The following is a 16,255-nucleotide window of genomic DNA, read 5'->3' as shown; positions in this document are numbered from 1 at the left end:
TAAATTACTCACTACAATCAAATTCTGTCAAAACACTTGACAGATTCTATTAGTGTGCCACATTAGCATCAATAAAATGACGATAGTGTTAGAACAGTTTTCAGTCCGGTGACGTGTAAATCTTTGATTCGCCGTGTTCTTCATAATCTGCAAGGAAGAACAAACAATGCGTCAGAGGGGGGGTCTCCCGACGTCCCCTCTCCGATGCTTAAGTCAGTCGGCCATTTTGGAGAGTATTGAAAGTCGAGAGTTTAGTATATTTTCAGCATATATTCAGAGAGTATTTTGTACCTGGAGTAGCAGCCTATTTATATGCGTATAATTCTCAATCGCATTGTTCCACTTTCATGTCATGGCTGAGTGGGACCCATAGTGGGATGAGATAGAGGTTGAGTGGGAGAGTGGGAGAGTGGGACACTTACTCATGTGATAATGTATTTATCACCATGTGTTCCAAATATAGCCTTCAAGGTGTTATAAGATTCTGTTAAGCCTTAGTGACTGAGTGGGTTAAGTTGGGCCAGCAATATCAACTGGGCCCTGGTTCGGGTATAGGCCCATTTGCCTGAGGGATGATAATTTCCCTAACAGATACCCCCCCGATTCCCATTGGCTGATTTGTCCAACTGGTTGGGCATTGGGAATCTTCTTTTGTACTTGCAGATGGGGCTATTTTTGTCCGTTGATAATGAGGATTCAATGTTGATGGTCAGACGCTTGTGGAGACCATGGTTGTCGGAGTGTCTAGTAAGTGGCATAGCTTTTACCCCCTTGTGCTTGTGACTTTTTGCATGTGGTAGTAATTTTGAATGCTCAAAACTGTTCGCAGTTGAAGCCTTTCACTTGCCGTTGACAAATCGGAAGATTTCCTAACGGCATCAATATGGCAATCTTTTTCATTTGATAATGTTCTATTTGAGATACACGGGCTATCTCGGCCTCGGGATATTTTTGTCTCGGAAAAATCTGTCTCGGAGACTTTTTGTCTCGGAAAATTTTTTGTCTCGGAGACATTTTTAGACTTAAAATTTTTTTTGTCTCGGAAAATTTTTTGTCTAGGAGACATTTTCAAACTTGGAAAATTTTTCATCTCGGAGACATTTTCAAACTTGAAAAATTTTTCATCTCGGAGACATTTTCAAACTTGGAAAATTTTTCGTCTCGGCGACTTCCTTAGGCTCGGAGACATTTTCAGACTTGGAAAATTTTTCATCTTGGAAAATTTTTTGTCGGAGACATTTTCAGTCTCGGAAATTTTTTTGTCTCAGAGACATTTTCAGTCTAGGAAATTTTTTTGTCTCAAAGACATTTTCAGTCTAGGAAAATATTTTGTCTCAGAGACATTTTAAGTCTAGGAAAATTTTTTGTCTCGGAGACTTTTTCAATCTCGGAAAATTTTTTGTCTCAGAGACATTTTCAGACTTGGAAAATTTTCCATCTCGGAGACTTTTTTAGTCTCGGGAAATTTTTTTGTCTTGGAGACTTCTTTAGTCTCGGAAAATTTTTTGTCTAGGAGACATTTTCAGACTTGGAAAATTTTTCATCTCGGAGACATTTTCAAACTTGGAAAATTTTTCATCTCGGAGACATTTTCAAACTTGGAAAATTTTTCGTCTCGGAGACTTCCTTAGGCTCGGAAAATTTTTTGTCTCAGAGACATTTTCAGACTTGGAAAATTTTTCATCTCGGAGACTTTTTTAGTCTCGGAAAATTTTTTGTCGGAGACATTTTCAGTCTCGGAAAATTTTTTGTCTCAGTGACATTTTCAGTCTAGGAAAATTTTTTGTCTCAGAGACATTTTCAGTCTAGGAAAATTTTGTCTCGGAGACTTTTTCAGTCTCAGAAAATTTTTTGTCTCAGAGACATTTTCAGACTTGGAAAATTTTCCATCTCGGAGACTTTTTTGACTTGAATCCCCTCAACGTGATTCAAGTATCGGCATTTGTCCGGTTCGAATCCCCTCAACGTGATTCAAATCTCGGCATTTCTGTGACTTGAATCCCCTCAACGTGATCCAAGTCTCAGAGTTTGTTGTGATGGCTTTTTGCGTTTTAGTATGCAACACAGGGTCTTCTGGAAGCCACCTGTTTTCCAAAGAATATTCTTTAGTTGGTTGCCATCAAAATTCTCTCGACGGGCCCTCTTGACGAGCTCTTGACTTTTGTAGCCAAGGAAGACCTGCGTAGGAGAAGCTTGACAAAGCATGAGTATTTTTTCAGAATTTTCCGATCTCGCTAGATAGAGACCTCTGGTATGAAATATTAGCCTTGCTTGTGTCTAAAAGGCACATAGGTATGCATATATGCAGCAGAATCTAGCAATTAACAATTTATTAATGCAAAGTATGCAAAATTGCACTAAGATTCAATTATGCGATTTGATATAGTCTTCTGTTTCAGTTTTTTCTATTTCACCGAGTTGGTAGTTTTCTCAATTTTATCGAATTGGTACCCCCCCAACTTTTATACTTAGCTAATTGTTAGCTAAGTATGAAAGTTTAGGATATTTGTTTTGTACTACCGGAGGAAAAGTTTGTGAGTACCCTCCAATTTTTAGACTTGATGTGTAATCATTTTTATATGTTGCGGTGAGAAGTTCATTTTAAACTTCACTAATCAATGCATGAGATATATTTGACTATCTAAAAATTTATGAGTAGGCTAGCATAAATGAAAATGCAAAGAGTAAACTTATCTCCATATTCGATGAAGTTGTGCATTGAGCCTCGATCAGATTGCTCCCTTGGCTTGGAATGTTTCCACAGCTTTGAATTTATCTTCGTCTCGGATTTTTATCCTCGGGAAAATTGGAGCCTCGGCTCGGATTTCACTCTCGGTGAAATTGGACCCTCGGTTGGATTTATCCTTAACTCGGATTTTTCCTTTGACTCAGATTTTTACCCTTGACTCGGATTTTTCCTTTGACTCGGATTTTTCCTTTGACTCGGATTTTCACGGCTTCGGATTTTTCACCTTCAGCTCGGATTTTCATGGCTTCGGATTTTTCAACCTCGGCTCGGAATTTATCATCAGCTCGGATTTTTACCCTTGGGTCGGATTGGATCCTTGGCCAGGATTTCACCCTCGGGAAAATTGGAGCCTCGGTCAAATTGGAGTCTCGGTAGAATTTTGTATCCTCGGCTCGGACCTGTTCAAAGAATAAGTCTCGGGCCAAATAGAGATTATTATTAGTAAATTTATGAGTAAAACAAACTCTTCCTATTCGGCATTTATCAATTGATGGGAATATTGCCTTGGGAAAGCAAATCCCTCATTTAATGTTCAATTCGACCTGTCAAAAATATTTTGCAAAAGATATGGAGATAGAATAAAAATGTTTTGCTTGTTTTATTGTTGACCCTACCCTTAATAAGAAAAGGAAAGCAGACACGCACATTGTGTGCTTTTCTACCCATTCCTCCATTTGAGACTAATGCCTAGGTAGGCACATTATATGGGTTTGTTAACGACAAAGCGTATTCTACATTTTGGATTAGCAACTTATCTTATATTTGGTGAGGAGTTTCGGAGCCTGCTCTAGAAGTTGATCTTGGAAGGATGGGTCTCTTTGGGAAAATTGGACCCTCGGCTCGGATGGGGCCCTCGGCTTGTTTGCGCCTTTGGTCGGGTTGGAGCCTTGGTCAAATTGGGCCCTTAGGCTTGGAATCTCTTCTCCGCTCAGAGTTTCCCCTCGGGATCTTTGGCTCGGAATTTTACTCTCTCTCTTCTTGCTTCAGTTTTTTTTTTTTTTTTTTTTTTTTTTTTTTTTTTTGGAGTGTTCTCTGCATGTCTCGGTTGGTAGCCTTTTTATTCTTGTGCGGTAAGGAGCATATAATTGTAAGATGCCCAATCTGCATAGGGAGCTTAGAGGGGCTCCTCAATAGTGAAGGTTCCTTGGTAGTGAGAACCTAAGCTTCTTTGCTTGCCATTTGGTTGAGTTGGGGCTGCTTTCCGCTGCTCGGATACTGTACACGATATTTGTAATGTTTACTTGGAGGTCAGCACCATATGGTGGCTTGAAACCGAAGCGTCATGCTCTTCCTTTTACCCCACATTGTGCAACGTGTGGAGCTTGACATTTGGCCTCTCTTTGGAATTTCTCCCACAGCTTGTTTCTCTCTGTGAATTCGATGAAGATGAAAGATACAGCGGTGACATTTGCCGAGGCATTTGCTGCCCTGGTTGCTGTAGCACATATTGCAACATTTGCTGCTACATCTATTTGCCGCTTTGCTTGCTGTCTAGCCTCTTTTGTATGGCTTCTCTGCCATGATTTGGATTCAGAAGCTGGCTTACGTTGTCACCAATTTTGCTTCATAGCTGCATTTCTTTTTCTTATTCATTACTTCTGGCCCCAATAGAACCGAGGGACTTTCCGTATGGTTTTTTCCCGACTCCTGATTTTTTTTTATTGAAGTACTTCTCTTTAATGCCATTTGCCCATGTGAGGAGTACAGATGAACCGGCGACTTCCTTTCAATATTTTCAAGATCTGACTACTTGGATACCGTTTGTTTTAGATGACTAGAACTGAGTTGGGCCTCTCGGGAATCCACCTTGACCGCTTCGAAAATGAACTTCCTGTGCCTTGGATGTTCGGATAGTCGCCTTGACAGCTTCTAATAGCTTATCTTTGTTTGTAATCAGATCACCGAGGAGGCAACAACATTTTTTTTTTTTTGTACCGGCTGGAAAGGATCAAGAGCGAAGAACTCCTGTTTTAAGTACTCTCCAGTCGGTTGTGGATCGTATTCTCTAGAGCACAGAATGCGGCACCTGGAGTTGCGATATCGAATTGCATACGATTTGGTTCTTTGTAGAACGTCCGAAGCTACAAAAGAACAGAATGGGAAGACTAGGATCCTCTTTTTGGATCAAAATCTTCTTTTTAAGATTAAAGATAACATGAGGATATGTAAAAGTGAAGACAATAAATATATAAACCGTGTATATTTTACTAGGCAAATTGAGACATTGTCAACACTTGATACTTTTAGGATGAACCTAATGTGGGCGGTAGGCCATCTGCGTGAATCTGCTTCTTATGTTGATGAAAGATGTGATTTGATCGCAAGTCACCGTTCTGAATTTATTTTTCGCAAGAAACGATTCATCGCTTCCCACAGACGGCGCCAAACTGTTAGAACAGTTTTCAGTTCGGTGACGTGTAGATCTTTGATTTGCCGTGTACTTCATAATCTGCAAGGAAGAACAAACAATGCGTCAGAGGGGGGGTCTCCCGACGTCCCCTCTCCGATGCCTAAGTCAGTGTGCCATTTTGGAGAGTATTGAGAGTCGAGAGTTTAGTATATTTTCAGCATATATTCAGAGAGTATTTTGTACCTGGGGTAGCAGCCTATTTATAGGCGTATAATTCTCAACCGCATTGTTCCACCTTCATGTCATGGCTGAGTGGGACCCATAGTGGGATGAGATAGAGGTTGAGTGGGAGAGTGGGACACTTACTCATGTGATAATGTATTTATCACCATGTGTTCCAAATATAACCTTCAAGGTGTTATAAGATTCTGTTAAGCCTTAGTGACTGAGTGGGTTAAGTTGGGCCAGCAATATCAACTGGGCCCTGGTTCGGGTATAGGCCCATTTGCCTGAGGGATGATAATTTCCCTAACAGATAGCATTGTGGTGGCTTATATATAATCAAATAATCAAGAAAAAATGTAGTTATAAAAGGTTTTAACATGTAAACATAAGTCATATACCAAACCACTTTAATTTTGTGTCTTTCTCTTTTTTCACGCTTTCATCTATTTAGATTATTTATATGATTCTATATTTTGTAACATAATAGTGAAAATTATTATTAAATAAAATAACAAATAAAAATACATGTAGTATATCATAGTGATTTTTATCTAAACATGACAAGGAAAAAGTGACCTAAGTTGTTGAAGGAAGATAAATGGACTCTAGCTGGAGCTTGACTAAGTTGTGCTTTGTATGTGTCCAATTCTCTCCTGTCAAAATAGCCGAAGAAAACGACTCACTATGACGAGATAAATTATATTTCTACGAGACATGACAGAGGAAAAAATGGCCAAGATCGATGTTGGCTTTTTCCATGATGATGCTAATGATGATTAAAATATCCAATACTAGACATAATGTAAAGGTCTTATCATATGCTAATGCGCGAGACTACAATCTTGGCCTGCATGTGGCATTGTTTCTTGGTCGGCCTCCACCACAATAAATTCAATTGACCTAATTGGGAGAAGACTTGTAAAGTTTATATGAAAATGAGAGTGATCTTCTCAGGCGGTGTAACGCCCCAATCTACAAGGATTAGGTTCGTCTATTTTCTTACACAAGGTTGCAAAGATTCATAAGGTCTGTTAGATAACCTAACTAGTATATTGAATTAAATAAAGTACCAAAAAATAATTTTTTTAACTCAGAGCATGAATAAATGCAGAAACGAATATTTTGAAAAGAAAAATTATGTTCGATACAATAAATGAAAATTCAAAGTAAAACTAAAATTTAGCGTGCTGGCGCACTTATTAAGGTAGATGAAATGCAATGTTCTAATCGGCCTAGCTTTGATCCTATTCCGGACGCCTAGGTCTCTCTGCTTATAACCTGAAAATAAAAACAAAGTAAGGGTGAGCGAGAAATGTTCAGTAAGGTAACCTTCGACTTTAAAATAGTTGAGTTAAATTTATTTTTTTCAAAACGTTTATTAAAGCACACTTGAAATCTAAATTTCCAGGATACAAAATATAAATTTGGCATTCTGTTTAAAGCATAAAATTATTAGTTGATAAATAAAACTCCTCATATTTAGAGCCCATGTACACTATTACGCACTGTGTACTTAGGGTTGCGCGGTATTTGCTGTGACCATGGCAGGTAACTGTGGCCGCAGGCCTACCCCGTCAGCTAATTAATCAAAGTACACTTAGCATGACCTAGAGACGAATTTTCGCCTTCTCAATATCCTTCAGCGGTTACGCTTCCATCTTAAGCAACGGTACCGAGCTTAATCTTTTGTGAATCTCTATCAATATCTCTGTGGCCAAAATAATAGTCTCATCCACATACGTGTCTCATTTATAAAAGTCTTTTTCCTTCTCTTAAATTATTCTTATTCTTTTCACTATGCTTGGTAACTCTTGAGGCAACGTGTGGGAGAGTTTTTACGCTTCTCTTTTCATTAATTTAAAAAAGTAGTAATTAACTTTCCATCTTGAGAACCAACTAAGCAATTTACTATAATTAGAAAGTTCTTTATAACTAAAATTTTTCTTAAAACTGTTAATTTTAAGAATATCATTTCCACCAACAACTTTCAGCTCAAAACTATTTTAATACAATTCTTCATGCATAAATATAAATTTGAAATACATAACGAGAACAATTATTCGTAAATATGTTAGAATCATTGGATAAAATAATATAACATAAAATAATTTTAGAAGGAATAAAAGATCCCTTACCTCGATACTGCTACTCAAAAACTAATTTGAAATATCAGACACCTGAATCGATAAAACTTAACTATGTCAGCTTAAGGTTAGAGTACACATCCTAAATAAAATCGGACCTAACGCATCCCAACTTTTTGATCTCTACTTATATCATAATTGTAGGTGTTTTATTATTATTAGGAAATTATTAAACCATATTTGAGTGTATATATTTTGGGTTTCATGAAAACTCTTGTGTCATATTCATATATAAAATATGATAGCAGTTCACTGTGAAAAATGTTCTTGAAATGATATAAATTGTTCAAGTCAAAAATCCAGAAAAGAAATATTATAAGATGCTGAATATTATTGACTGTTAAAATAGTTTCAAAAAAAAAACTATAATAGGAAATTATCAATTACATGTAAGAGACAGAAAGGAGAGGGACAGAAAAGGAAAAGAATCAACAAAATTATCCAACCCTTGACTTGCTATGGTTGGGATATAGAAGCATAAAAATAAATAACTACGAATGTTTCTTGGCTGAAGCAGTTACAAGGGAAAGGAAAAAAAAAAAGAAAAAAGAAAAAAAAAAAAAGGACAAATATTGTAACAACATGAGGAAAAGTGCTAGCCACATCTGTGCTATCACCTCAAAATGACTAGCGCTTTTTCTTGGGTTGTTACAAATGGTATCAGAGTCACCTAATAACGCTAGGTCATGTAGTATTGGAGCACTGCATGACATGACCTTAACATAGGCGTCAGGGGTTTAAGGGGGGGAATTTGTAACACCCTGGGCCCATATTGGAAATAAATGAATAGCTCACATAGAGTAAGTGATTTATAAAGATACTCACTGGGCTTTATAATGGATTCTAAAAAAACTCTAAATTGACTAGTTCTTTAGGGTGATAGCGCAGACGTGGCTAGCGCTTTTCCTTAATTGGGTCGTTACATTGGAAGTGAAGCATTATTGCATCTTCTTCTTGAATAATTGGTGAATTTTCACTAGGGAGTCTAAAGCTCTCCATCTGGTTCGCTCACCAGATCTACTTTCTCGACCATTTTAGGGGTAGGCGGCAAGTGTTGTAATGAGAGATGAGACCCCCCCTTTTGGGCAGTCTTCGTGCCATATTTTCTATTAAGTTCCCTCTGTAAAAAAGATGGGCAGGTTCTTCTTCCACAGCTGGATGGGTGTGCGTGTATGGTGAGTTGAAGGAGAAATGGGGAGAGATGGGTTGCTGTGCGGGATGGAGAAGGAAGAGAAGAGAAAGAAGAGAGAAGAGAAGAAAGGGAGAGGGGGAAAGTAACGTGCGGTCAAAAGGAAGAGGAGAGATAGAAAGAAAGAGAAAAGAGAGAAGATGTGGTAGGACATGTGGCGCAATCTGAGTGGTTGGGAGATGCTGGAATAATCTTCTCTTAACTAGTGGTGACATGTGGTAGGATAGAATTCTCTTTATTTTTAAGCCCGAACTTTTATTAATTATATCAAAACCCCCACTTTATACTATCTCTATTATTTATAAATTGTTATTTAGTCTATCGATCATTTTTAATTTTCATTAAAACTTACACTTATAATTAATTATTTATTTAACTAGGACTCATTATTACTGTTATTATTATTTCCTAAAGACCCATTAGTAGTATTTTATTATTCCAATATTCATTATTTTATCTTAAACTCATTTTATTTCGATAATATAAATATCATCACTTAGAATTTAATTATTAGTCTCATCTTATTTAATATATATAATTTATTAATTGCTAAACTTCCTATTTATTTTTTTGGTATTTACATGTTACGCGTAAAACATAACAAAGGCAGGGTTGCAATCTTATGAAATCAATACTTTTAATGTTATTTGACACATACTAATCCATATACGTTGAAAATGAATATGTATTTCTTGTTCAAATTCAGAACATCATTTCTAATTTAATATTAAGTTATTATTTATTTTAAGAGCTTAAACTAATTGGAAAGCATAATTTTCTCCTCCTTTACTCTTTAGTTTTAGTTTTTGAATTATTATAATGATCGGAAAAATGAATTTATATGGGTCAAGTTATTCAATTAATATAATATGCTTACTTTTCTTGTTGAGATACCATGTACGTACCAAAAGATCAAACTTTTCTTTTTTATATATGTTTGAAAATTGATAGCTTTATGATATATCTCCATCTTTAATTAATTTTGAATGTTCAAAGCTCGTTTCTGTGTTTCACATGATCAACATATAACTGCAGGTAGATATCCAGCTTTATATAACGTAGAAGCTAAAAGCTTCTTATGTTGTGAATTTTCATTACAAAATTGTGTGCATATATAAACTCTAATTAAACTACGTGCTTTCACTGTCATGTTCCACAGGCACAAACAAGAAAGCTCCATTACCTTTTGGCTTTTGGGAAACCCTTTTTTTAGAAAATATCCAAAAATCCTTTTGTCATTCCTTATATAGTCCTCATAAATGGAGTTGAGACATGAAGTGAAACAACATAAACTGCAAGATTTTTTTTTTTGGCGTTTGAGATTATATTAATTTTATATATCCATGAGAAGCGTAAGGAGCAAAAAGATGAGGCTCAAGAGGAAGATGTTAAAAAATTTCAAGCCATTTAAACATTAAAAGTCATACAAACATAAAAGATATCACTTGTAAGTACTCTAAGAAATTAAAAGGACAACCCCTATAAAACTCAGATAAAATATCAGGCACCCCTATTTTTGTTTTCAACAAGTGTCAATTGGATTTTTTTAAGCTTGGCAAGCACATCTTTCATATCGACTCTTTCATTTGGCAACTCCTCAGAACATCTTAAGCCTAATTTCATGATGGATGAAAAAACACTTTGCATGATAGTTACATCTCTTCCGTTTTCTGTTCTTAATAAACCGTCATCCACAACTTCCATTATTCTGTCGGGAAGTGATGCATTTATCCATTGCCTCATAGTCAATTCTCCTTCAAACATATTGTCAGTAGGTTTCTTCCTTGTGATCATCTCCAACAATGTTATACCATAGCTATGAACATCACATTTGATGGAGATTTTTCCTTCAGAACCATACTCTATCCACACTCGCAATTGTACAGAAGGCCTTCAAGTTAGTAATTCAATTTTAAAAAAAATAAATAAATAAATAAAACATATATCCACATATCTCAGGCAAGAAAGAAAAAAGCATGTATGTATGTATATACATATATAATGATATGTATTACATCTATGCATGCAAATTTGTATCTAAATATGCATTTATTGCATGCACCCATACATGCAACGACCATCTAATGGTACATATATATATTATATACATCGCAAACTCCGATCCTTAAAGAAAAATTCTAATTAAGCTATGAACAACCTTTAATGAGTCCCCATATACTTTATGAGCGCGCTGACCTTTGTTGTTTAGAATAATTGTTATGTGTCACATATCACAAGGGTACGTAGTGTTCGTTTTTTTTTTTCTTTTCTTTTTCTTTTTCTTTTTCTTTTTTTGAGTAATTATGTACATAAATAAAAATAACCTTAATTGCATGGTAAAAGTTAATCATAAATTGATTATCATACGTGGATAGCTTTTCTTCTCAATTTTAGAGTAATCGTTCCAATGCATTTTGTGGAGTGCATTCTAAGCTCCACAAAATGGGTAATAGAGTGGCCGTAAATGACAAAGCAAACCATAATCATATTACATTTACAAGTCCAAAATTGAAACATACATTACACATGCATATCCTATTAAATTACTTCAATTCAACATAGTGAGCTCACAGAACATAATTGTACGTCTTTGATATATATAATTAATAATCAATAAATAAGAGGAATAAATAGGATTATCTTCCCACTAGGTAGTCATATAGTCTGTAATTTTCAGTACTAGTGTATATTTATATGAATCTAATGCTACTGTAAAATTAAATTATGGAAAACTGTCATGTACATTAATTGGTTTTAATCTTGAAACTAACAACTATAGTTGGTCATGATATTAGCCGCTATTAGATAGCTCCACTTAGTAATAATAAGTAAAGGCAAATTCATGTACCTGGAGCAATGTAGCCAAGTGTACCAAGAGTTTTGGTTTGTGTAGCATTCTTGTTTTCAACCAAAATCTTTGCAATGCCAAAGTCACCCACATGTGCAACCATGTCCTCATTTAAAAGGATATTCGTAGGTTTCAAATCACAATGCACCACAGATTCAGATAGACCGTTGTGGAGATAGTCCAACGCAGATGCAACATCAACCATAATGTTCACTCTTTGAAGAAGACTCAAGCAGTAGTTATAAGAGTATAACCACCTTTTAAGGCTGCCATTCGACATGTATTGCAGTACTAAAGCTCTGAACTCGGGGTTGGAGCAAGTACTTATGATCTTAACAAGATTCCTATGTCGGATTGTCCGTAAGACCTTACATTCTGTATCGAAACTTTTGAAAGCACTCGACAATTGTAAATTTAGAACTTTAATAGCAACAATTGTCCCGTCAAAAAGCACCCCTTTGTATACAGAACCAAAACCTCCAGTTCCAAGCAAGTTGCTTTCACAAAAGTTGTTTGTCCCTTGACAAAGCTCTTGATATGATATCACTCTATGCTTAAATACAAGCAATGTATTAAATAAATTTGGAACCTGCAAGTTACTTTCTCGATGTCTTCTTAGCATATAAACCAATGCCAAACAAAGTATGACCAAAGCAATGGTAGGAAGAAAATATTTGAGCAGAATTTGTTTCACCTTTGATCCTTTGGAGCCTGAGTTTGGACATGGTAGAACTCCAAAAATTGGATTCCCACAAAGCGCCTTGTTTCCTAAAAATGATTTTGCTGTGAAGTTTAGAAAAGGCCCGCTAGATGGTATCTCTCCGAATAGCTTGTTAAAAGATACATTCAAATCTTTGAGCTGTGAAAGTGCCTCAAAAGACTTAGGAATTGCACCAGACAGATCATTGTAAGAGAGATCTATGATATCCAATCCTTTCAAATCTCCAAAAGAGTGTGGGATTTCTCCTCGAAATGAGTTCTTTGACAAATTGAGATAATTTAGGCTTTCAAAAGCTCCGATGATGCTTGGAATGTTTCCCGTAATTTGGTTCCGAGATAAATCTATATGTTCAATAACATGCAATTTTTTAATGTTTGGAGACAAATATCCACCAATGAAATTCGATGATAGGTCCAAAAATAATAGATTTTCAAGGCTCCATAAATTTAATGGTATTGGTGTTTCCAACCTATTAAAACTCAGGTTTAGCCTTCGCAAAAGATTGAGGTTCGAAATACAATTTGGGATGGATCCAGAGAATTTGTTATTTGTGAGATATAACTCACCTAAGTTCTTTAGTTGACATATTTCTTCTGGAATGAATCCTTCAATTTTGTTACCACCAAGATCCAATCTTTGTAACCTCTCCAAACCCCCAATCATGGACGGTATATTTCCAGTCAAATTGTTATCTGCCAACCCAAGCATCGTCAAGCCTTTTAAGAAACCTATACTCATAGGAATATGACCCTTTATTTTGCTTCCAAAGAAATTAAAGGTGTTAAGGGTTATTGAAAAGTTTCCAATTGAATCTGGAAGAGTACTATCCAAGGGATTGTCGGATATGGCTAGGGATTCCAAAACTCTGCAATTAGAGAAAGACGAAAGGAAATTAAGCTCTTGATCTCCAGGCTCTCCTGTTAGCTGATTCAAATCCAGATTAAGAATTCGAAGGTATTTTAAGTCTCCAAGACTTTTTGGTATTGGCCCAGAGAGTATGTTTGAGGCAAAATCTACTAGGACGAGGTTGGAACAATTTGAAAGATATGATGGGATGGGACCACTAAATTTGTTGCTAGCAAAATATATATATTGAAGATTAGGGCAGGAAAATGCAGAATCTAATGGAAGATTGCCATATAGGGAATTAAATGCCAAGGCGATTTCTTGGAGAGAGGAAATGTTGAACATGAATTGGGGGATTGCTCCTGTGAGACTATTTGAATTACATAAAAAAGAATTCAGATTTTGAAGCCGCCATAAATCTCTCGGAATGCTTCCTTTAATATTGTTATTCTCAATGCCAAATGCAGATAACCTCGACAAGTTAGTTATGGTAGGAGGTATATTACCGGTTAAGTTGTTACCTCCAAGAGATAGGTATTCAAGTTTTTCTAAACTCCCAAAACCTTCTGGAATACCCCCATCAAATTTATTGTATGATAGGTCTATGACTACAACCTCTACACAGTAATGCATTTGTGAAGGGAGCCGACCGTTGAATTCGTTGCCTGAAAGATAAAGCCCTTGAAGATTAGGACAATGGTTGCAGAGATTCATCGGAAGAGTTCCTGAGATGTGATTCCCTGTAAGAGCAATTACAGCTAGAGAACTTGTGTTAAAGATTACAAGAGAAAATGGACCCGTGAGACTGTTGAGTTGCAAATTCAAGACCTCTAATGACGACATGTTGCCAAGGGACGATGGAATTGCACCAATAAGATGGTTATCTATTAGATGTATTTCTTGAAGATTCCGACAATTTTTCAATGTTGGAGGGATGCCACCTTCCAATTGGTTGTGTCCCAACCAGAGTATTCTCAAGCGTTGTAGGCGACTAATCTCATGAGGCAGAGAACCAAAGAAGCTATTGTTGCATAGATTAAGATAAACCAGGAAAGAAAGGTTACCAATATAGGGAGAAATGGCGCCTTCGAGACCCATGTAGGAAAGGTTCAAAGCAGTGACTCTTTGCCTGCGTCGGCTACATGAGACTCCGATCCAGTTGCAGAAGTTTGTAGTTGTGGACCAGTTACCAGCCAAGACAGTTTGGTTTGGACCGGAATTGATTTCGGATTTGAAGGCAATGAGAGCTGATTGATCGGTAAAGTTGTTGGTGGAGGATTGGGCCAACTGAAGCACTAAGAGAAAACCCAAGAGCAGGAGAATGGAGGGCCTTTTTATTAGCATCATCATGACGGTGTTCCAAGAGAGAGAGGGAGATAGTGAGAGAGTTTATAAGAAAAGAAGGCTTAGCTTGGAGATAAATTATAAGGTGTTGAGTGGCTTTTATAAGAGAATTTCAGTCCTGAGGGGAAATTTATTGAAAGGAAATGATGATATGAGTTGAAGTTGTGGGTTTTTCCCTCTTAAACACTTGGAAGTCTAAGCCACGCATATTCCTCATCAACAATTGGCTTTGTGATTCGGAAGTCTAAGCACCAAGCTGTAATTATGCGAAAGGGAGATGATGACAAACAAGAAATAAAGTAATGGTTTGAGACTTTTTTTGTTTTGTTTTTTGAGCTATAGTTTGAGACTTCTAGAGTCTTATAGTGGAGAGACTCTAGACTTCAAGAGTCTTAGTGGAAGTGAAGCATTTTGCATCGTTTGCAACATCTAATAATTGATTGTACAGTACGTACCAGATCGAATTGACTCCTTCCTCTTCAATTTTTCGTCCACATGGTTAGTAAAATTATAATACATGCAAATGGAGATTAACGAGTAGGTGAGGTGTTCAATTATTTGATAAATCCCTACTAATTTGGATCGGAATTAATACAAGTACTATATTATCATGAGCCCATAAATCTCTCTACTCGTTCTAATTTCTCCATTCTTAGAACTCTAGTAGAGAGATACTACGTTCATGAAGTACTCCATTAGAAAAAGGAGAAAAAATCGTCTCTCTCTCGACGTTTGCACCCTATATATATAACTTAAAGTGTGCACATTTGAAGGTGAATCTAGTGGCTTCCTAGGAGATTCACTTGGAGTAAGTAAAGTATATAGGTACGTTGAATAGGAATAATAGATTTATACATCACTCCATTATCCTCCATCCCCAAAGTTGATGTTGTATGCTTGCTCCCACACGACACATCAGCCCTAAAGAGATTTTAAAAGAAGAGAAATTAATACATGCTACCTTTATACACCACAATCTCATTGTCATCCTACTCAATCCTACGTGATGACGCCGGGCAGAATAGCGATTATTCTGCAGGCTAATTAACAAGTAGATTGCAGGGAAGAAAATATGAAATTCACCCAAAAACAGAGAGAAAACTCTGAATTCGATAAATTATCAATAATAATAAAACTGTTGGAAAACGCCCACAAGCCGGGCTTATATAGTTGAAAATTAGGTCTTTAGAAGAATTTTACAAAAAATAGCAAAATCTCGAAAACCTTAATAAAACGAAATATGGAATAAAATAAGCAGTCTGCCGAAAATCTAGCCCAAATCAGGCTCAGAATCACCTCCTAAACAATAAACGAAAAATTACTATAAATGATAAAAAATATCTAAAAATAGGGTTTTGAAAAGGAAAACAGTGGATTTTGGGGCTCGAAACGAGGTGCACCGAGCATAGCTCAGTGGCCACGGGGTACGTGTCAAAGAGAGCTTTCCGAATTGGGGTCATATGCGCGAATCGGATGCTCGTAGCCAAAGTTATGGTCAAATTACTGCAACGCATTTGAAAATTGTCTCAATTAGGTCAGATTACGATTTCTTGCCAATTTTGCACTGATCTGCCTGCTCCAGGTATCTTAGCGCCATTAATGTGCAATCTGACAGCTCAGCGTCATCTGACTCGGATCCCCCTGCATCACGTGACATTTTAATTTTTTTTTTCTTTCTTTTTCTTTTGAATCCTAAAGGAAAATTTCCCCTCCCAAAGCGTTTTGCTTTTTTGAAAAGTGATATTTACTTTTATTAAAGAAAAATAAATGTTGCTTCCTTTAAAAAAGAATGTTAGTCCTTAGTAAGTCTATGCTTCCACGCTTTTCACGTTGATTTCC

The 16,255-nt window shown here is 36.4% G+C and overlaps 1 protein-coding gene across 1 annotated transcript; it reads right to left on the bottom strand.

Annotated features, from left to right (window-relative positions):
* Nucleotides 1–2,865: 2,865 nt before the first annotated feature.
* LOC133872596 (LRR receptor-like serine/threonine-protein kinase EFR) lies at nt 2,866–14,422 on the bottom strand. The gene is made up of 4 exons (XM_062310151.1): nt 11,506–14,422; nt 4,685–4,830; nt 4,048–4,263; nt 2,866–3,147 (listed from the first exon to the last, which is right to left on the bottom strand). Exons 1-4 carry the CDS (start codon nt 14,420–14,422, stop codon nt 2,866–2,868), a joined length of 3,561 nt encoding a protein of 1,186 aa, XP_062166135.1.
* Nucleotides 14,423–16,255: the final 1,833 nt, after the last annotated feature.

This window comes from Alnus glutinosa, chromosome 7 (assembly GCF_958979055.1).
Source record: "Alnus glutinosa chromosome 7, dhAlnGlut1.1, whole genome shotgun sequence".
Classification (NCBI taxonomy): Eukaryota; Viridiplantae; Streptophyta; class Magnoliopsida; order Fagales; family Betulaceae; genus Alnus; species Alnus glutinosa.
Note: the sequence above shows the minus strand (reverse complement) of the source record. Positions and strands in the feature narration are given on the sequence as shown.